This window comes from Coffea arabica, chromosome 2e, assembly GCF_036785885.1.
Source record: "Coffea arabica cultivar ET-39 chromosome 2e, Coffea Arabica ET-39 HiFi, whole genome shotgun sequence".
Taxonomy (NCBI): Eukaryota; Viridiplantae; Streptophyta; class Magnoliopsida; order Gentianales; family Rubiaceae; genus Coffea; species Coffea arabica.
In genome coordinates this window covers 4422251-4444427 of record NC_092313.1, presented here as the reverse complement: position 1 = coordinate 4444427, position 22177 = coordinate 4422251, and the positions used below count along the sequence as shown (strand labels likewise).

Genomic DNA, 22177 nt, shown 5'->3' with positions numbered 1-22177 from the left:
TGAAGAAAAATTGCAATTCAAACAAAGAAAATTTATATTGTTAAATTCTACATGAAACTTCATTGGTCCCTGCTGGTTCTTTTCATCGTTAAATTCAAACCTCATTGCCATGAGGTAGATCTTTTTTTTTTTTTTTTTTTCGACACAGGGGTGTCCGGGTCAATCCTTACGGGGCCCGACAAATCCCCTGCGATCCGAGAGAGGAGGTCCCACTCCACTCTGGACACGGTAACTCCAGGCAGACTCGAACCTTGGTTGCCCAAGACCGGACAACGCCCTAAAGAGGAAAGCGTGACCGACTGAGCTGCCTGATGGGGCCATGAGGTAGATCATTAACAAAGTTTTGCTAATTCTTTTTTTTGTTTTTTTGTTGAAGTGTTCGAATACACGTTTAATCCAACTAGATTAGATGAGAAGGCATTTTCTATTACTAAGTTACAATCATCGAATAACGTCACAATTTTACTTGCGAAATTCACATCTATTTACAGCGTTTTGATCATCTATTGGGTTTGTTTGGATACCCCAATTATCCCAAATAATATTTCGCTTGCATCATAGACACATTTTCCAATCCACCTTTTTATATTTCCAACCACCTTTTTATCTCACATACATCACATCACAAAAAAGTGTTACAGTAATTATTCCAAATAATATTTCAAATAATACACTATCCAAACAAACCCACTAGTGTCACTTACATTAAAGGGATTAGGCCTCCTCCATAACCAAGGCCCTTTCATAGAATATGAAATTCTACTACTCATTTCTCATTATTTTAGTTGCTTTGTCAATCCCTTTTTTTGTTTTAATCAACAACTCTTGCTTTTACTCTCATTCAAACTGAGTTAAATTGGATCAAAATGAGTTAAAATTGGATCAAAACTTTTGTATCAGGGAGAGGGTTCAATTGGATCAAAATGAGTTAAAAGGAGAAAATCCCACATCTTAATCAAAGAAATGCATTATATATCATATCCTTTGAATTTTACTGCAAAGGTTAGAACCTGATGATGATCTGTTTGGATTATAAATTATTTGAGATATTTTTACTGTATCACTTTTTGTGATGTGATGTATGTGAGATAAAAAGATAATTGGGAAGATAAAAAGGTGTGTTGGAAATTGTGATGATGATGTAAGCAAATAAATTTTGGCAAATAATACTCAATCCAAACAAACTTTAGATTTTTTTTTGGGAACCCTTCGATTTGAAGATATTATTGATTAACCTCAGTAACAGTCACTTTCCTAAGAAGGACTCATCTTTAAACCGTGCAAATTCCTCCTTTTTCTAATCATCGTGGCAAAGCTCCACGAATTCCGATAAATTTTTTACATCAGAATGGTTTCTGCTTAACCTCTTCAAAAATTTCGTTGGGATTGCAGTTTTCATAATAAATTTATATTTTGACGATATAATGTCATGGTACATGAGATGAAAAAGTAACTAAAAAAACATATGTAAGAAATATTTTAACTTTTTATTAAAAATAATATCGAAATAATAATAATGCTTAACCAGAAAAGGAATGTTTTAAAGACGGGTCCGTCAACCAAAACGGGAGCGCGTAAGAACGAGTCAGGCGGACCACTCCCAGCCCCAAACAGGAAAAGCATTTTTCTCTCTTTTTTTTTCTTCCGTAAATACGTACTGTTAAACTCGCGGCGTGTCAAGACTGCCGTTTACCGGAGAACAAAAACACCCCATGACAGCTGTAAATTGGACACCTTGCATTCATCCGTCAACCCATGACAAACCGTAAAATGAAAGCATCGCATATTTCACACACGCTCACACACCGAGTCCCGGGGATGAGCTTCCCTTCCCCTCTTGATTAGAATTGCAAACAAATCGATTTGAATCGAGTTTTAATTGAATTGAATTGAGTCTCGACTCAATTTTAGCAAACTTGATCTCGACCTCAAATTGAAGTCGAGTCGAGTTCCCGTTCGATCCTACTCGAATTTAAAAAAATAAAATGTAATTATTTTATATTTAAAAAATAAATAAAATGATAATTTTTTAATAAATAATAAAATATTAACAATATATATTTTTTTTTACTATTAAAATATATATATAGCGACTTAAACTAACAAATTAAGTTTTTCTATACTCAAGTTTAACTCGAGTTTTATTAATATCAAATTTGAGACGAGTTTTTATCAAACCGATCCACCCGAGCAATAGCCCCTACCCTCAAGGCTCAAGCCATGGCCACTTTGCCTGTGTGGACCACTTTGGCACTGGTAGTCTTTGTTCTCTGTTGTGGTATTATTTCACAATTTCATGATCACCGGCTAGCCCATCCATTCTACCAGCATCATTTATATTGGGTAGACCCAAAAGTCTCCCACAACACAAATCCGAATCGTGATTGGACGGATCCATAAGCAAAGGAGTTAATGCCAGAGCCGACCAACGGATCGGACAGCTCCAAATGATAGATTTGCCATAAAAGCTGATGACGTGGCCGTCCACGCTAATAAAGCAAAAATGCAAGCACACCAAATAATCGAATGCCATGTGGAAACCACAGCAGTGAAAGGCTGCCCTTGCTATCCTTGATGTCAGCACAACACCTGCAACTTGCAACTCGGACTAATGCTATTCTAAACAACTGGCTTTTAAGTAGAGGTGTCAAAATGGGTGACTTGGGCGGGTTTGGGTTGGATAAAATGGGTAATGGGTATAAGTGAGTCAGCCCATTTATATCCATTTAATTATATGGATATAAATGGGTAAGTCAAAAAATGAATTGGATAACCCAATTACCCATTTATAACCCATTTATTTTAATTTTTTTAAAATTCATTAAAATTCATTTTTGCAAACTAAGTTATCAATTTATACCGCTCTTTGTACCCATCATTAGTTTTAAATATTTACTTATAATGTTCAATAAGCCTAATTACCAAATTTTTTTCATTTATACTCTATTTCACAAAATTACATATTATTTAATAATTGAATAATAAGAATATAAAAATTTGAACTAAATACTATAAAAGTTAATATAAAAATTTAATCCAAAAATTTTTAACCCCTAACATTTTTTCCATATATAAATTTAAAATTTCATTTTAGAAAGATAAGAAAAGAGACTCAAATTTATCATAAATTGATAATGCCGAAAAATGAGCAAGTTAACAAACTAAGAGAAAATAAAATAATAAAATAAAACCAACAAATAATAATAATAATGAAACAAAAGTAGTCAACATCATAACAAAATGAAAATTTTGAAAAAAAAAATGGGTGGGGGAAAAGAAGAGATTTAGGGGAAGAGAATTTTAAATGGGTTAATTGGGTTTGATGTGTTACCCAATAATACCCATTTATTAAATGGGTATTATTGGGTAACCCATTTATACCCATATACAAAAATTTAAGATACCCATACACATCTATTCATGGGCGGGTATGGGTAAATTTATTTAAGTTGGTTGATTTGCCACCTCTACTTTTAAGTGAGCGGCCACAAGCTTGGTTAGGAGTTTTTTTTTTTTTTAATTATTACCGTCTACACGTACTCTTACTCTAACATGTTATAGGTAAATCAACGGGGATTGAATCATTATCAAATCATACAAATACATTACGTACCCAAAGGGATCTAAGAGAAATCACATTAAGTGTCAACTTTGATGAAATATAAAATTTGAATCTTTAATCTCTCACCCCACAAACTATGTTATGGCGTACTACTTATTTAATTTAGAGATGGGAATCATACTCTTCCTCAGCATCCCTTTGATTCAGTTGGATCCTCCCTAAATAAGCATACTATTAGTATATTATTAGTTAGTACTAATCATCCAGCACAATAATTTAGCATTGTCGTCTCTGCTAATTTGACAAAATAATTGTGCTGAAAAACGAGTGGATCTACACTGTTGTAAACTTGAAGATCGAGAAAGTAGGTTTATGTTTAATCATCTCATGTGTGCGGGAATTCCTGTATGGTGTTTTACTAATTAATACAAGTTCCAGCTTGTATAATTCTATTGTTGTTTTGTCTCTAAATCCGCTGAGAGAAGGGAATAATTTTTACCAAATTTTTTTTATTAGATACACATAATGGGTACCTTAATCGCCAATTAATATAGTTGTTCTAATACTGTAAAATTCAATGACCTTTTAAATTTGAACTCTAAAGTTTCCTAATGTAATCCCAAAACTCTCAATGATGACCAAATTTGTGATGGCTAAGCTTTAATTAATCGACTTTCACAAAATGGTTTACTTCTTTTTTTTTTTTTTTTTTGCAAGTTCAGCGTTGCCAAAGTTAACTGACCAAAGCTGAGAAGGAGAGATGAATTGAATAATACGAAGGAAGGAGTATAAGTAAGAGATCACAAATTTGAGATCTCTCACTTAAATTTTTTTTTTTTAAAGAAAGGGAAAAAAAAAAAGATGGACCCGTAACCGATAGCAGTTCTATCCAACCGCTAAAAGACTATCCAATATAGAGTTACCCTTAAACTGGATAGGATTTTTTGAGGGCCCATTATAGAGTCATAAATAACTACACATCAACAAGATTAGTCCTAAATATTTGGAGAAGAATTGGGGAAAATAACAAGATTAAACATTCAACCCTTACGTTTTAGTAGCTTTCTTTCTTTGTAGAACATAATGGTTTCAGAGTTTTTTCCCATGTCTTTTTCTTCTTCCCTTTTTTCCCTTTGTAAACCCAAATGGTTTTACCCAGGACAAGTGTATGTTGGTCCTGAGGCAAATTTTTGTTTGATATAGCTAAATTACGACAAAATTTTACAAAAGAGATTAAAAATATAATAATTGTGAGTCAATTATTAACAGTGTCGTGTACCAGTCCTTCATGAGATTTGGGAGATGCACTAAACACTGCGCAAATACATATTTGAACTGAGGAGTCTTTTGACTTAGTACACGGCGATAGTTATTAGATACCTTCCAATCTGGAGATTGAGCATATCGACAATCAAAAAGTCAACTCAAACCACACTTGAACAAGCAATAACCACTTGTACGCAAAAGTCAAACAGACTTTCATTACCACTACTGGACGGACATATGACGGAGAGAAAACCAAGTGATGAACAACTGGTAGTGGTAGGAAACAAACTCTGACCTTAAGGCATTTGTAATCCACTAATTTTTGCTGACTCTATCAACAAAATTAGTCAATTTGCAGGCTACGTTTTCAAAGTCCAGAGGAGATCTTGAAAACAAGACTAAGAATCGTACGATTCACATAAAATACGATGACTAAAGAACTAGTATTATATATTTTCCCATAGGAAATCAAATGCTCAATAGACAAATTTCAGATTTCATCTTTGTAATGTAAGAGAACACCTTTTACATCCATGCATCAGGGCCTGACCGGCACACTCGTTCAAGTCCTATCAGCTCTCATTTTGCGTATTTTTCTTTAGTTCTTTTTCTAGTGGGAGCCCTCGTTATGTACTTAAATTTTGAATTTCCTCCTGGTTCAATTTAGTCCGGTCAAGGATGAGGGGAACTGATGAATTTCACACATTAACCCCCAACATGGAATAGAAAAAGTGGTTCAAACATCTGCAGTTACCCACATTCTAAAAGCGCATGTTCACTCCTTATGACTGCTTCAGACTGAAATAGACGTACAACCTACAACAGCTGATGACACGATCTCCACCATGTGGACTAAACAGAATAGGGTTTATCGTGAGTGTCGGCAGAACCCAAGTTTCAGACCTCGCCATGATACAAACCTGATTAAAGAAAACGCCTCTTTTTTTTTTTTTTTTTGGAAGTTAAAGGATCGATATTAGTGCATCAACAAAGCATTTAAACATAGAGAAGAAAATATAGAACTGTAAACTTTAACATAAGATTGCTCTTAGAATTCACCGAGATAAAGAAGCAATTACTGCGTGCCTCCTTTGCCCAACATATGCCTGGCGGAGCTCCCGATACCCACTTCTGTAATGCTCCAGTGAGAAACATAGCTGCCGTATGGCCTCTCTTTTCTCCTCAGCTCTGTCTGAGATCATGGCTGCCTGCCTTGCCACTTCTTTCTCTAAATTCTCCACTTTCAATCCAAGTTCATCCCTAAATTTGAGTGCAGTTTCAGAAGCCGCAATTAGCTCCCCATTTTGTGATTGCAATTTGTGCAGATGACCCTCCAGTTGTCTAATATTATTCTCTTGAGAACATAGCTCCGCAGTAAGTGCTTGTACCTTAGCATTAAGCCCGTCTTTCTCAGCCATCAGCATGTCGTACTTCAGTTTCAGCCCATCTTGGGATTTGTTTAAAAATTCCACTAATTCGAGTTTCTCATTCAGCTGCGTTTTGAATCCCTCAATGTCACCTTGCCATCTGATCCCCTGTGCTTCATACAAACCTTCGCATTTCCTGATCTCATTTTCCAATGTTTTGATTTGCATCTCACGTTCTGCAAGTCTTGCCTCTAGAAGTGTCAGATTTTCCAATAAACTAGAATTATGAGACTGAAACCATGCTTTCTCCATTTCGGCATTTCTCAAGGCATCCTGCAGTGAAGCTGTCAATTTCCTTATCTCATTATCTCTATCGTATTGGGCACGCTTCAACTCAGAAAGCTCTGCCTCTGAAATTCCTAACTTTTTTCCCGTTAATTGCAACTCTTCCATTAGTGTCTCAATCTGGGAACTAGAGTCAAACACCTTGCTTTCCAACATAGCAACTTGCATTTCAAGCTCTGACGCCTTCCTTTTCTCTACATCAAGATCAACCTCCATCATTTTCACCTCGTTCTTAGTTGTCTCAAGTTGGGCTTTCCACTTATCCGTGGTCACCAAGGCATTCTCAAGCTCACTATTCAACCTCATAATTTCATCTTCTGAAGAGAGAAGTTTTCCATTTGAAGCTCTCAATTCTTCTTCGTATCTGGAGATTGTCGAAAGCAGCATATTATACTCATCAGTGTCCCTCGCGTTTATCAAACCATACTCTGAATTCCCAGACTCCTTCACCACATATTCTCCTTTCTGCATTTGTCCAGAATTTCTCAAATTCAAGCTGAAGCATGTCTTAGGAGACGCATTAGAAGATTCAGAATCAGAATCTGATGATAGCGAGGAAAATTGAGAACCTTCCTTTCCTGAAGCATTAGAGCTGCTGCTGCCAGAGCCGAGGGGGTAAGTAAAAGCAACAGGTTGCTGTTCAGTTTTCTGCTTTCCCAGCCTGTGATCGGGAGTCAGCATGGATGAGTCTTGATGAGCTAGAGAAGCAACACGGTTTTCAAGCAAGTGATCATACTGTTGAGCCAGCAGTTGATGCCCCTGGCTAATTTCCTCCAGAAGAGCAATCAACTGAAGGCGGTTTTGATATTTATTCTCGGGTTTATCAGCAGGAAGATCTCCAACCTGTTCAATTATCTCAGCCATTTGTTTGATTTTCTGATCGACCCCTGCATGATATTCCTTTTCAATGATACACTCGAATAACAAGTCAATTCTATACGATCGTTTGTGGCAACAGAGTAGCAATACTACTATCTTACCTACCCAAAAACAAAGAGTAGCAATACCAAACAAGAAAATCAGAATGCGGCCACATAGGAAAAGCTAAAGAGTCAAGAGCCCAGTGAGCTCACCTTCTACGTTTTTCGCCAGGCAATTAGGATGGAAGGGACGGATTTCGCCATTGCACCAGACCAAATCTGAGCTCTTTGATTCAACTTTGTCCATCTTCCCTCACTAGTGCTCTTGAGAACCAAGATCTCTTGCTGAAAAATCAAATCAAGAGAGAACTCCCACTGAAATTGAGCTCCAATACTAAGAAAATTTCACTGCATTACAAATTTACTAAATAAAATCATTCAACAAGCCAAAAGGTGCCGAAAGACAAGATCTGAAACTTGGAGCTCGAGTTTAAAGCAAGTCTCCAAATATAACATAAATTCTTATAACGCAGAGATGATAGATGTTCTTTGGCAAATTCACGTCAGCATTAAGGAAAATTAGCATAAAACCTAGCCTAATTTAGTTGCATAATCAACCTATGGGCTAAGCTGATATCTAACAACACGAGACTTAGAAGAAAATTAGTAAACCTTAAATACTGATATGAAATAGCAGTTGCAAAATAAAATCCTGGTATAAAGTTTGCATACTATGCCGGAGCTGAATGAGTTTTGGGAACTAACCTTATTGAAACTTGGAAGCTAAACCAGATGAAATTTGATGACGATTTTGAATTTGTCGAGAGAGAGAGTTCAAATTTGGAAGATCTAAAAAGGAAGGAGACCGACAGCGGATACATATAATTCACCTTACACCGCCGCCAACGACAATGACTTGGGATTCCTAAAAAAAGATCAGAAATTCTTGAAACCAGGACATCTTGTTCCCGCCTTTGCAGTTCAACTTTTGAAATTCCCGCCTTTTGTTGGTTGGCTGTCTGTACTCCATTCTGTATAATCCAACTACTAGTAAAATAATTTGTACAGGGTGCTTGAATGGATTAGAGCCCGCCCATTTGTACATGGTTTAAAGTCCAGATCCATATGTTGCGTTATCTTTTGGCTGCAGAGCAGAGACGGGGTTTACATTTTGATTAAGAGAAGATGTACTACCAAACGCAAGTAATTTAGTCATTTTTAAGTAAATGATGAAAGTTCTGGTCAAAAAAAAAAGTAAATGAAAGTTAAATCAAGCCCTCGTCATTAAGGGTGTGCAATGAATTCAAATTCAATAATTCGAAATTTTGAATTTAAAATTTTTCAAAAATTTGGCAGCATCAGTTCCGAATTCAATTCAAAATTTGGTAAATTTTGAATTCGTGAATTCAAAAACCTTTTTCCCCTTTTTTGTTAGATGTATTGTTACATATATTACATATATTATAAAAATATTTTAATATATATTAAAAAAAGAAATTGAAAAAAAAATATTATTATATATACTTATATATTATAAAATGAAATTGAAATCGAAAATTTCGATTTCAATTTCCGATTCCGAATTATGAATTCAAAATCGGAAATTCCGATTTCAAAAATTCCATTACCGAATTTGAACTAAATTCGCATAATTCGAAATCGAAAATTCCAATTTCAGTGGCGAATTCCAAATTACCAATTTTGAAAAATCCGAATTCGATCGGTAAATCGGAATTTTTTATTTTGCACACTCCTACTCGTCATTCTTCTCTGGTGACTTGTGCTCGAAATTGATTAGACCATTAATGTAACTAAAACTTTTTATGTAGAACCCATTTTAGAGCTAAACCAAACATGTAGGTAGGGTAAGAAAAGGGAAAATGGGAACCTGCTTTAGAGCCCAATCATGATGCCCTTGAACCTATTTTTCCTTGTATATCTTTATCTCTAGATTTTAGAAATCTCTACTCCCTATTTTTATACACTCACATGATTTTTTGGTATTTCTAGGCGGTGAAAAGTAATGATTGAGAAAATTTTGTATGTATTTATAACTTTTAAAATTAGACCGTTTGTGATACTACTTAGATCTATAATAAGAAAAATTATAAACTCGTGACATTCGGTGTATTTTCAACTTCAAATTAGAGTTTTTTCTTAAATACACAATAAAATTGCTGGAAGTGTGATGTTTCCGAATCCATTCAACGCCTCGTCCCCCCTCCCCCCTTTCTCCGATGCGAAAATGGAATCCCAAGTTCATGACATGGAATTAGGGCTGCAAACGAGCCAAACCGAGTCGAACTTTGAGCTAATCGAGCCGAGTCTCGACTAAATTTTACCAAACTCGAGCTCGAGCTCGAAAAAAATAAAAAATAATTATTTTATTTTTAAAAAAATAAATAAAATAATATTTTTTTTCTTAATAAATAATAAAATATTAAGGATATATGCGTAATTTTACTATGAAAATAAAAAATATATATATATATAATATACGTAATTTTATTATTAAATAAAAATTAAAAAAAAATAAAAAAAAATATATATATATACTCAAGCTCGCGAGCCGGCTCGCGAGCTAAAGAGCTTAATATTCTGAGCTCGACTCGAGCCGCTCGATTCGTTTGCAGTCCTACATGAAATTGAGCCTGTATGGTTTAAAATCTCATTTTGATTTCTCTAAAATGGTTCAAAATCTATCCCTTGAATTTAAAAAAGTTGCGGTTTAATCCTTCAAAGTAGGAAAACGTCTTAATTTGATCTCTCGAATTGAGAAGGTCATATTTTGATTGTCTAAAATAGCACAAAATTTTTATTTGTTCCCTCAATCGGTCCCCAAGCTCGTTCTACTCACGATTGAATAACAATATATAAGAATTGAATTTCCAAAATAGAAACTAACAGAGATTTGTTCATCATTCTACTACAAGCTTTTCGTATTTTGGTGATTTCAATATTACAAGCATCTTCGTTTTGCCAAGATAAATACTATAGTGCAATCACAGTAACCAACAAAAGAAATTGCAAATTTATAATTGAAAACGATACGGTGTGGTTGTTCTTGTATAGCAACTAACATAGAATTTGTTTATTTTCTATCACTAGTGCCTTAAGTAAACTAAATTTGAAGGATCTATTAGAACAGCTTTCTCCGTTTGTATAGGATCACATTTAGATTTTTTTAGCATGATTGGCCAAAATGAGATTCCGTACTACTTTGGAAGACCAAAATGAAACTTCCTAAATTCGACGGACCCAAATACGTCTTACTACTTTGAACAATCAAATTGAAATTGAGATTACTATTAACTCGAGGGATTGAATTGAGATTCAAACCTCTGTGGGGGGCCTAATTTGCACTACCATAGACTACACATCTCCAACCACCAGCTTTTGGGCGGTGACCATCACTAATGCATTAAAACTTGGTGAGATGGAAGGTAAGGGTTGAACCATTGTCTTCCACCAATTTGACACATTAAAATGGCTCTGTTTCAAAAATTCAGGCGGGCACATAGTGCATCTGTCTGGTCCGGTATTGGTTCAGTTCTCTCCGAATTATTTTTGGACCTTTTCAGGCCCTCTCCCTCCTCCTAGTACAGAATAATCTATCATATTGACAAAAAAAAAAAAAAAAAAAAAAACTACATGTCTACGTCGGCGGTTTTTTTATTTTTAATTGCAAAATCTGCCCCCTCTCTCTCGAGCATGCAAATGTGTTGGGAATATAGACAGCTCAGTTACACTATTCATTATTGGGAGAAGAATGTCACATATTTGACTGATTAAATAAAAAAAAAAAAAAAGTTCAAAGTCTGGATAATACAAGAAGGTTTATTACTAGACAGAAAAGTTCAGCTTACAGGCTTCTACCGTTCAACTGTGTTGACGAACCTCAACCATCCACTATTCTTGGAAACGAACGTGAATGTCAGAAGAGTTGAATGCCATAAGTCACCAAAACCACTGCAATTGATGGGCGGATACATGAAACTGGGAAGAGGTGAAATGGGAGAATTGACAGAAAACGAACAAACATTGGACTATTTTCATAAAGTAGTGTCGCCCACTTGCGGAGACATCCCAACGTGGCTGGACAGATCACTTGGCTTCTTCCTTGAGGGGAAACAGTACTACAACCGAGGACATGCACACGTGCATAAATCTTCCTCCACTTCACTATTCCCCAGTTTCCACCACCACCACCACCACTGCAAATTTGCAGGGGCCCTTTCATGGATTTTCTTTTACAGGTCTTGCAAAACTTTTTTTGTCTTCTCAAATCATAAAGGCTCATTTCCCAAATGGAGGATTGGACAATTACCAGCACAGGTTTGATTCGTTATACTAGTTGACCCGGCCCGGGCGACCCGATTTCGACTTGTATCTCCATGGCTAAACCCTGACATTTGAAGTGCCACTGCATTCCGACCGCAGTACTGGCCGGCTTGCATTAAGAACCGGCCCGGATTGTTGTCAACGGTCAATGAACATTTTTTAAAAATTTCTGTCCTTATTGATATTTTGCAGTTTTTTCAATCGCCCATGAGAAAACTTATTCAGCACATCCAATGGGTTTGATTCTTTAATTCGGTAGAACAACTCCGTATACATTTTGCGTCAATTAGATGAAGTGTCAGTGCAAAATATGATGTGGCACATACATTGAACTCAATAATTTCCCAATTTTCAGAACAATTCAACCTCTTGCGTAAATATGAAGAACTTTTTTCTTTTGTCGAGATTCAACGAGTGACATAAATATGAGGAACTTTTTTCTTTTGTCGAGATTCAACGAGTGACATAGAAAAAAAGAAACACAAACCGCGCATCAGATTTTGCAGCCTTCCGAAAGGAAGAAATCCAATTGAAGATTGGGATAGTGTTTGACCTTTTTAAATCCTCGTTGATAACAACTTTCTCATGCCTTCTTTTCCTCTCTTTACTTTTGAATCGGAATCATTGGGAGGAAGCGTCTAATACCTGACTCTCATAGGTGGTAAATTACAATTTTTGTTTTTGTTGGTGGCTCCGGAAGCTGGAGAGCAAGTACTGCTCCAACATGTTCTTTTAACAATGTTGGTCTTTTATGCATGTGGGAAAAATATCAAAACAATTCCTTGTAATTTATCCAATGCTCAATTTAATTTTCTCCAATTTGGAAACGTACACTATAGATCATTGTGATTTCGATTAAATTAAAAATTGGACGAAAAGCATCCGATCTAATGGTCGTGTGTGAAATGTCAATATTGCTTCAACTTTACGTGAAATGCTTTATGTTAAATTTTCAATTTAATCGAAATCACTCACAGAGAGTTATAGTTTAGTTTTTTTAAACCAACGAAAGTTAAATTGAACATTTGACAAATTACATAGAGTTCATTTATATATAGGCAATATTGACATTTTTATGTACAACCGTTAATTTGGATGCTTTTCGTCTAGTTTTCAATTTAGTTGAAACCCACATGGAGTTATAGTATAGATTTTTCAATTCCAAGGAAGTTAAATTGAACGTTTGATGAAGCACAAGAAATTTTTTAATATTTTATCTTAAATATAACGACCCTAAAGTAGAGAAAAAGGGAAAAAAAAAAAAGAAGAACAATAACAAGAACGAATGATACATTTGGATGCAATATCTTATACGGTGGTAGTAGTTTCGAGAAGCCATACTGGAGGAAGAAATGGGAATTCTGAACTGATTAAACCATCAAGCATTGAGAAATATTCTTTAAGGAATAATTACCGTTGAAGTTGATTAATTGACTTTAAATTACCGGTAAACTATTTTAATTGCCGATTACTGCGGTTTGTTAGTACTACAAATTACAAAGTAAAGTAAAGTCTTAGCTGTCAATCGTGAACTGTGCAGCAAAAAGCTGCTTTATATCATTGAGGGCTCGTCTCCCCAGGCAATCCACAACTTTTTCAGCATCAATTCCTCTTTCCTCAAACCGTACTTGCGCTAAAAAAAGCCACAGTATGATGATTTAATCATAAACTGATCATACATAAACACTTGTCATCACCTCCATTAGTGCTTTATCACTCACTTGCAGCATCTCGTACAGATTATTGCTTATGTAACAATCCCTTACAACAAAAACACACAGTAACATGGACAAGAAAACATCCACAAAGCTCCGAAAACAACAAATATTTGGTCACATGAGACACCGAACCAATGCCTTCACGAAAAAATTAATTGGTTTCCTATTCGTGGCTTGTTCTTGTAATTTTCAATCTTTCTTGCTCTTTAGCAGGCTGGCTATTTGTGCCTTGCTTAAATGCACACGCTGGAACCTAGAAGATAAATTGGAAACAGCTAGCTAGCTTGCTAGCTTCTTGCAGGAAAAGACAGGTGTTGTCGGCCTGTAAATCTATAGATAAACAGGCTGGTGGTAGTACTAATCGTGGGATTAAAATATAATGAGCAAATCAAGTCAAAAGCCATCCCACGTCAATTTTAAAATCCAATTATCTTGACGATAAGCAAACACACTCAAAGTTCTTGCTCTGGCATCGAACACAAATACCAGTTCCCAAAAGAGAACTAATTATTAATTAATATTCAAAAACCAGAAAATTAAAATGTTTGCAATGGCAATTATGATGGCATGTAACTGTTGTTCTAGTAAATACAGTAGTGTTAATTTCATTTTGGATCACTCCCTCCACGGAACAGGCCTGGTAGTCTTTTAGGCTTATAGGGGTGGCTTTCCAATTTGTGTGGAAAAGTCTAAACAAAACTCGTGACATTTTTTCCAATTTCTGTTTTCTTGATTGAGATGTGATTTTGGTAGTATTACTTTATTGTGTGCATGTTTTGTTTTCATCTCCTGACAATTAAATTGGGAAGTAACGTTTTTGGGATTCTTTGTCCCTGCAAATTGTGATCGTTCGTGAATTAAGAAGTCAATAAATAAAACCTATGGTTTTCAAGTGGTCCACCTCCACCAACAGCAATACAGCATTACAAGACACTTGCCAATAGAAACCAGCCATACAAGGCAACCGAATTAGGACAACGCAGACTCAAAATAATCCAACGACCAGATGGTTACTTGTTATTTAGTACTGTATAAGCTGTAACATTCCATCAAGAATTGAGACGTGAGGAGACATATTAGTTCAGACTTGAGAGAGAGAGGGAGGGAGGGAGGGAGAGTTGACACAAAGGAAAAAATAATAATCTAGCTAGAACTAGAAGTACCCCATGGGAGAAAGGGTGGAAGAAGAAAAAAGGAGAGATCAAGAAAACGGAGGTGATCAACATAGGGCAACGAAAAGTCATCATGAGCAGGAGCGGAAGCCAGTACACTTTGTGCTGGTACATGGGGTAAGTCATGGTGGATGGTGCTGGTATAAGATCAGATGCTTGATGGAGAATTCCGGGTATAAAGTCTCCTGTATTGACCTCAAAGGTGCTGGCCTGGATCAAACCGATCCCAATACCATTTTTTCATTTCAAGACTACAACCAGCCTCTCCTGGACTTCTTGGCAGCCTTGCCTGGCGATGAACAGGTACTTGACCCTTTTTGAATACGTGCATCTTTCTTTCCCAAGCCAAGGGAACATTACTTCATAAAGATAGCAAGTGATTATGAAGAACTCATTGATTAGTAGAATCCGAGGGCCTTAATTTGTTTGACTTCTAAGCGTACTTATGGCTTCTAACTTAATGCAGGTGATTTTGGTAGGCCACAGCGCCGGAGGGCTTAATGTCACGGATGCAACTTACAAGTTCCCGAAGAAAGTCAGCCTTGCAGTCTATGTTGCAGCGACCATGTTAAAGAAGGGGATGCTGAATGAACAAGACGTCAAAGACGTAAGTTTATTCATTTCTCGGTTTCATCGACTTCGTCATCTTCAGTTGTCTGTTGTATTACTTTGGTAATAAGAAATGAATACAAATCCGTTTGTGATGATAAATGTATGATGAATTCCCCGGTCGAATGAAAAGGAGAAATAGCTTCCAACTTGCAAGTTAATTGGACTGAAATATGGCATGACTCATGAGGGTGCTACAGGGCACTTTTTTTTTTTTTTTTTTTTTTCTGGGTTTAAAAATGAATGAGGGTTTTTGTCTTAGATGACAATGACAAGAGAGATGAAAACATGGAACGGATAAATTGATGGGCAGACTGAGAACGGAGGTTGGAGGGTTACAGTCAAAGTAGGTTACAGGAAGAAGGGGAGTCATATGGGGCGTTCAGGGTGATGACATTTAGGATTTGGACGTGGTGGCCAATTGCTTGCCAACTGTCTTAGCTCAGCTCCTGTCTTGTCCGCCTCATCAAGCTTTCCTCGTTTGTTTTTGTGCTATCCATTATCCAATGTCTGGTGTTCTGACTAAAACTGTAGCGGAAAACAGGAGCCCCGACTTGTCTGGTGATCTATATTCTATACTTACACTGGCCGGTTCACTATTTATTTTCCTTGTGTTGTTGGAATTTGAAATTATGAAATTCTAGGAATCAAAAGATTTTCGTCTTAACTAACGACGGAGGTGTGTGTTTGGAACAGGGTGTTCCCGATTTTTCTGATATTGGTGAATTTGGCGATGTATATGACGTTGGATTCGCTTCAGGGCTCGATCAGCCTCCAACTAGTGTAGTTATCAAGAAACACTTGCTCCGCAAACTCAACTATCAAATGTGCCCCGAAGAGGTAAATATATTATTATTTTTCCTGCTAAAAAGTGCATCTATCTACTGGTTCAATGTTGAACTTTCTTAAAAATCAAAATGGCTGGCGGGTTTTTTTTTCTTCCTTAGAGATATTAATCAAAAAAGCCAAAAACTGTCAAATATAAAAAAAAAATATGAAGTTGTTGATGATGCATGGACCAGGATTCCACATTAGCAGCAATGTTGGTGCGTCCCGGGCCCATTCGAGCACTCACTTCAGCTCGATTCAAAGGAGAAGGAGAAGAAGGGAGTGAGAGGGAAGATGCAGTGAACAAATTAGTGCCCAGGATTTACATCAAAACCGCGTACGATCGAGTGGTGAAGCCGGCACAACAAGAAGCAATGATCAAGAGATGGCCACCCTCTGCTGTCTACGTTTTGGAAAGTGATCATAGCCCATTTTTCTCTGCTCCCTTCGCCCTCTTCGGTTTTCTCGTCAAGGCCGTCGCTGCCCTCTGATGCATGCTCTGCAAAGCCGTATCCAGTATTCCCATTCTATTTTAGATGAATGAATTACATCCACCGAAAAATAGGGAAAACAAAAAACAGAAAATTTTAGTGTTTGGATTGCCAAATTATCCGAAATAATATTTTACTTGCATTATAAACACATTTTTCAATTCATTTTTTTATATTTTTAACTATTTTTTATCTCACATATATCACATCACAAAAAGTGCTACAGTACTTATTTCAAATAATATTTCAAATAATACTCTATCCAAACACACTTCGTTCTCCATATTCAAATGTGATTGCAGTCCATTGACTCGATCCTCTCGCTATTTTTAAAATTCAACCCATTGCCGTCTTCTTCTTTTTTTTTTTAAAATAAAAAATTCGTTTATTATTTTTTGGGAGCTGAATTGACTAGCATTAATTAAATCATGGATGACTTGTCATTTTAAACGGTGGGGGAGGGTATGCACTTGGAGAAGGAATTTCATTTCATTTCACCTAATGAACTTAAATTACTAGTTTACATACAATCAGAAAATAATTTTATGCCCACTCGGGGAGATGGGGTGTGTAGTTGCGAAACTTCATAGGTCCGTTTGGATTGCTATTTTTAGAAATAATAATTTGATAGAGATGATATGAAAAGGTGATTGAGAAATGTAATTACGAAAAATGTAAAAAAAAAAATATTTTTTTATGAAAAATCACAATCCAAACAAAGGCTATTAATAATTCTTTAGAAAAATTAACAAAATGAAAGACTTGAAGACAACTCACGGGCTTGTTTGGGTAAAGGTGGCTGTGCTACTCTATCTTGGCTTCCTGACTAATTTTTGCCGTCAAAACTATTTCAAATCAAAAACCAAATGGTGAGGCTTCAGGGCTTTTCTGATAACTGTCCTGGACACGTTAAATAACACACATGATGCATACAACCACCAACGCTATCCTCAGTCGTCTGCCAATAATGCATCATCATTCATGAGTTGATAGAGACAGACTTAAAAAACGTCACTTCAATTATCTAATGCTATTTGTAGCTCATTGACACAAGCGGCCTATTAGCTCAGTTGGTTAGAGCGTCGTGCTAATAACGCGAAGGTCGCAGGTTCGAGACCTGCATGGGCCACCATCTCATGATTTGCCTTTTTTTGAAATCTACCTTGTATATAAGAAGAATGGGGGGTTTAGTGTTTTGCTGAAGTTGATGAATTTGGAGCTTTTTCTTTTGCTTTGTCTATAGGCTTCACATTGGAGCAAATGTGCTGACAATGGGCCGATCTCGATGGTAATTCGCATGGTTCCATGGGGTATTTTGGTCTTTCCAATGTGGCATAAAGGTAAAATTTGTGGCTCCTGAATTTTCTGATATTGACTTTGCATTTTCTTTCTCTGTAATGCCCTTGGTGGTCCGGTTTTGCCCGTAAATTTGGAGATTTGTGTGTCCGTTTATTAATGTTTGGTTGGGCTTTCTTGTAATTTTAACCATATTTGTGCCCTTTTATTGTTCTTTCCCTTAACTTTATCGTGATTACCTGGTGGGGTGGAGACCGAGGAGTCAGAAATGCCCATTTGTCCTCTCCTTTCTTCATCATCAGTCTCACTCTTCTAATTTCTCTCATCTTCTTCCTCTTTTCTTTGGTTTTTTTTTTTTGTTTTTGATTCTGGCCGAGAGCAACAACAAGAACAACAAGGTAAGACTCTTTTTCTTTCTCATCATCAAGACTTCTTTAGCCTTTTGGATTTTTTGGAGGGTTTACCAGTCGAATTTTAACATATAATATGTATATATTTGTGATGTAATTTTTTTCCCGGTGATGTATATTGATCCATTGTATTTGTATGCGGGAATTACTGCATTATTAATGCAGAAAAGAGCTCATAGCAACACCATCTCCTATCTTGAAGAAGCATAGATAGGTCTAAAAGTGGAAAAAAAATAACAAAATTTACTGCCGAAAAGCACCTCTTTCTTGAAATTTAAAGATTTATTATGATAATCATCAATCATGCATGTCTATTTCATCGACGGCGTTTAGTCAAAGGTGAATATACGTTGATGGGCTTTAATGAAATGGGCAAGAAGAAAAGAACAAATAAAGAAAGGAAAGCAAGAAAAGAGGAACAAATGAAAATTTCTGATATTTACCAAAAAAAAAAAAAAATTTCTGATAAGGGTGGCAAGCAAGAGAACAACTTACCTTTAGATTTGATGACAAAGAGGGCTCCAGCATCAAGCTCCTGCTTTTGATCATTTCCAGTCGGTTGAAGATTATCAGCAACTTCTCTTTCTGATGCTATGGAACTTGGATTCCGAGACGAAACCATGATGATGATCTCTTTCTCTTTATGGGCTTTGATGGATTGTCGGGTATATGGTCTGAGGGAAGGTTGCAGAAATTACAGTAAATTTGATTTCTTTTAAAAATAAATATCTTTCTGTATATATTGGCTTTCTGGATTTATTTTTGGATGTGTAGTTGAAAATTTAGATATATGTTCCCTTCAAGTGCAATCTTGGAAATTTTTTTTGTACATGATTGTCTTATGTTTTCTTTTTTATCGTTAGTATTTATATGTACATTATAGTTTACTCTTGTTTCAGGTTTCTATGACAAGTTTCATGAGATCTATGTTCTCGACAGAGAGGTAAGCCTTCTTTTCTTTCCCTATGTTTTTTAAGCCACCTTACAAATTAGTAATTTCGTTGTGTAGTTATTTGTATAAAATTTCCTCTTTCAACTCTTATTATTTTACTCGATTGAATTTCATGAGACAATAAATTGTATTTTTTTGCTCATTAGCTTTTAGGGATGTAACAATTTACGAGTTCCATACTTACTAAGATTGAGGGTAATAGGTTGTGACTTTAGTATTTATGTTCACTTGTAGGCTTCCTATTATTGAAATTTGCAAATTGTTTTTTTTTTTGATGACCTTAGGAATTGATCAAGATTTGCAAATTAATTTTTCAAAGCTATCTTTGGGGGAAAAAAATAGGTCCTTTCCTCCTCTACTTTGTTAAGTCATGAATCATTCCATCTCTTGATATTCTCTCTTATGTTTCTAGACTACAAAACCTTAAAAAAAATGATAACATGGACAACCTCATTGAATTGTTTGCAGGAAAGTAAAAGAAATTTTTGGTTCTCAGAACTCTTTTTTTTTTCATTATGGAGACACCAAATTTCCTCAATAATATGTATTATTGCCTTTTAAGATGGCTTTTTCTTTCCACCTCATTTATCACGTACATTCAATAGATGATTTTACCTTTTTTTAATCTCTTTTTTCCAATTTCCCTAATTCAATGTGTATTGTCAGGTCTCTATACTGAGCTGACGAACATTAAGATTTGTTATCTAACATTCGGTGGTTAGTTAAGGTACTTTCTGTCATACTTTTTGTTCTTTAATAGTTATCAAGAAATTGTGGGCTTTTTACAACATGTATGTGTTTTGTTTGTCCACTGCAACTATGTATTATCAGGAATTTGTATTTAATTATATGTTTTTGGTAGTATGTTAACTATGTTCTAAGTGATACGAAATAGGACTCTTTCTTCTAAATTTTCAAGTCTCAACTTGTGCACTGATTATTAAAATCATTGACATTGATGTATTTGCTAATAATTGGGTTTTCGATTTTAGTTTGCCGAGTTGCATATTTGTTAATTTCAATGAATTCATTTGAATGAAGACAATAGATAATGCTTTGCATTTGATGCTTGCAAATAATAAGTGGTTCATTCCACTGGGGCAAATCTTGCTTTATTTTTTTTTAATCTTTAATCCCTTTTCATGTATTTGCTTGCAATAGATTTCTTTCAATTTGTAAACCTTCCAATATGTAAGTTGTTGACTGGAATTGTTTACAGCCTAGAAGGGCTTGACTTTTGATGATAATTTCATGGGATGCTTGACTTCAAAAAATTAATGATAAATCTCATTTTGTGCTTGTGAAATGAATGGTGGAATTTTCTCTTTCTATAAGGCAGAAGTGTTGTTTGGATTTAAGCATTTTGACTTCTATTATTTTCTTAAGTATGCTTTTATTTCTATTGTTTTCTTAAACATGCTTTTAGTACTTCTGGTAATAAAAGAGTTTCACTCATTTGCACTTTAGATGGTTAGGTACTGTTCTATTTTCTGGTGGTGACTTTCTTTTAATTTTCCCAAGATTTTTCACAATTCACCTTGAGAATGAAAATTGTGATTCAACTTAAGGTGACATAGCTATAACAAAATAAATGTGCTTAGGAATAAAATGAGTTTAGGAATAGTCTCAAGTTTTTATCAAATAAAAAAGGTCAAATCATTTCTAATGAAACTATAGCGTTACTTTGGCATTGATTGTAAACGATGGAAACATTTTGTTTTATTATTGGTTATGCATACAAGTTCTTTGTGTAATTTTCTAACTGAAGGGGGAGAATTGGCAAGCATTAAGGGGAAGGTTCAGTGATTTGTTTATCTTTATCTTCTACTTATATGCCTGTGATTGTGTTCAAGCGTGTTCTAACACTTGATTGAGAAGTTTGGTCAGCTTTTGCTGCCACAATTGTTGAAGAAAAAAATGAGGAAGAAGATGAGAAGTAAGAGAAAGTAAGGGTTAAGAGAGAGGGAGTCGGATGGCTAATGAAAGCAGTGGAGAAAAGGGTACCCGGTACTATCACTGAAAAGTTGGGAGCAAGTAACCTTCTCCCATGAGAAACAAAGGGAGAGGACGTCTCGAGACTGGACTGGTTGGGGTTGGTGGAGTCGTTCCTGATTTCCTGTGAAGAGTCTGAAGACCAATGCACTACCAAATGAAGGAAACAGAAAGCAAGGTCACGTGCGGGAAGTAAAAGAATAATGTACTTTTGCATTTGACCAAAAGTGACTTAGTAAAACGTTTCACCAATGTCAGCCGAGGTGAAATAAGCCAAACTTTAGCAGCTGAACAAACTTCCTCCAATGAAACAAGCAAATTGCAGCCGAGCAGAAATAAGCTGAACTTCCACTCTGGAGCTGCCACGTCCAAGAAAATAATGTACATCAAATGGGTTCTGCTGTACTATGTTTGCACGTCCAAGAGGATGATGGAGATTTAAAAAATGCTATTTTGTGATGTCTTGGCGTTTATCAGCTCAACTTCCACAACCTAAACATTCAAGATTAAAATTAAACTTGTCTACTTTTCGTGTTTAGAATGCCTGTATAATTAGAACTTCTTTCCAGCATTACTAATTTTCACTAATATGCCTGTATAATATAGTTGCGTTTTATGCTTCCATTTGATTGTACGCATTTTCACTAATTTTCATTCTCGCCAACATTACTAACTAAACATTATTATTTATTCTTCACAATTTAGAATGAATAGCTTACATATATTCATTCATTTATACATATTTAACTTTTTGGGAAATGTGGCCACAGTTTTTGTCAAATTGAAAATGTATAATGTTTAAAAAGCAAACAACTTTTAAATAAATTTTTGATATCTTTACTTAGCTTTCAGCCATATTTCAATAAAATACTTTTCTTCCCATTGACTACTTATTAAAATGAACTATTTTATCACATTCAACAAAAAATCCCTTTTCATAGTGCTTTATAAACTCTTCTCCTTTACGT

At 35.5% G+C, this 22177-nt stretch overlaps 2 protein-coding genes and 1 non-coding gene across 22 annotated transcripts; 2 read left to right on the top strand and 1 right to left on the bottom strand.

Moving 5' to 3' along the window:
- Positions 1 to 5257: 5257 nt before the first annotated feature.
- Positions 5258 to 8304, bottom strand: LOC113730229 (protein NETWORKED 4A-like). 4 transcript variants are annotated; one of them, XM_027254776.2, is made up of 3 exons: positions 8166 to 8304; positions 7614 to 7745; positions 5258 to 7427 (listed from the first exon to the last, which is right to left on the bottom strand). In XM_027254776.2, the coding sequence occupies exons 2-3, from the start codon at positions 7705 to 7707 to the stop codon at positions 5884 to 5886; spliced, it is 1638 nt and encodes a 545-aa protein (XP_027110577.1). In that variant the 5' UTR covers positions 7708 to 7745; positions 8166 to 8304; the 3' UTR covers positions 5258 to 5883. The 4 variants fall into 4 exon arrangements, with proteins under 4 accessions (XP_027110577.1, XP_071934377.1, XP_071934378.1 ...); XM_072078276.1 differs by having other exon boundaries at positions 5258 to 7520; positions 8166 to 8301; XM_072078277.1 differs by having other exon boundaries at positions 5258 to 7520; positions 7614 to 7808; positions 8166 to 8285.
- A 6250-nt stretch (positions 8305 to 14554) lies between these two features.
- LOC113730227 (methylesterase 17-like) lies at positions 14555 to 21833 on the top strand. 17 transcript variants are annotated; one of them, XM_072078274.1, is made up of 8 exons: positions 14555 to 14934; positions 15098 to 15238; positions 15937 to 16080; positions 16263 to 18253; positions 18736 to 18930; positions 19165 to 19208; positions 19884 to 19944; positions 21105 to 21833. In XM_072078274.1, the coding sequence occupies exons 1-4, from the start codon at positions 14626 to 14628 to the stop codon at positions 16557 to 16559; spliced, it is 891 nt and encodes a 296-aa protein (XP_071934375.1). In that variant the 5' UTR covers positions 14555 to 14625; the 3' UTR covers positions 16560 to 18253; positions 18736 to 18930; positions 19165 to 19208; positions 19884 to 19944; positions 21105 to 21833. The 17 variants fall into 17 exon arrangements, with proteins under 17 accessions (XP_071934375.1, XP_071934372.1, XP_071934371.1 ...); XM_072078271.1 differs by having other exon boundaries at positions 21096 to 21833; XM_072078270.1 differs by having other exon boundaries at positions 18736 to 18949.
- Positions 17615 to 17688, top strand: TRNAI-AAU (transfer RNA isoleucine (anticodon AAU)). Its single transcript has one exon. It is a non-coding gene; the product is annotated as a tRNA-Ile (tRNA).
- Positions 21834 to 22177: the final 344 nt, after the last annotated feature.

Bases quoted from the DNA above. Each gene is read 5' to 3' on its own strand.
- LOC113730229 (XM_072078276.1), bottom strand. From the start codon at position 7,707: ATGGACAAAGTTGAATCAAAGAGCTCAGATTTGGTCTGGTGCAATGGC. The intron at 7,521-7,613 runs GTGAGCTCACTG...GTTTTTGGGTAG, and splicing joins CCTGGCGAAAAACGTAGAAG to GTAAGATAGTAGTATTGCTA.
- LOC113730227 (XM_072078263.1), top strand. From the start codon at position 14,626: ATGGGAGAAAGGGTGGAAGAAGAAAAAAGGAGAGATCAAGAAAACGGA. The intron at 14,935-15,097 runs GTACTTGACCCT...AACTTAATGCAG, and splicing joins CCTTGCCTGGCGATGAACAG to GTGATTTTGGTAGGCCACAG. The intron at 15,239-15,936 runs GTAAGTTTATTC...TGTTTGGAACAG, and splicing joins ATGAACAAGACGTCAAAGAC to GGTGTTCCCGATTTTTCTGA.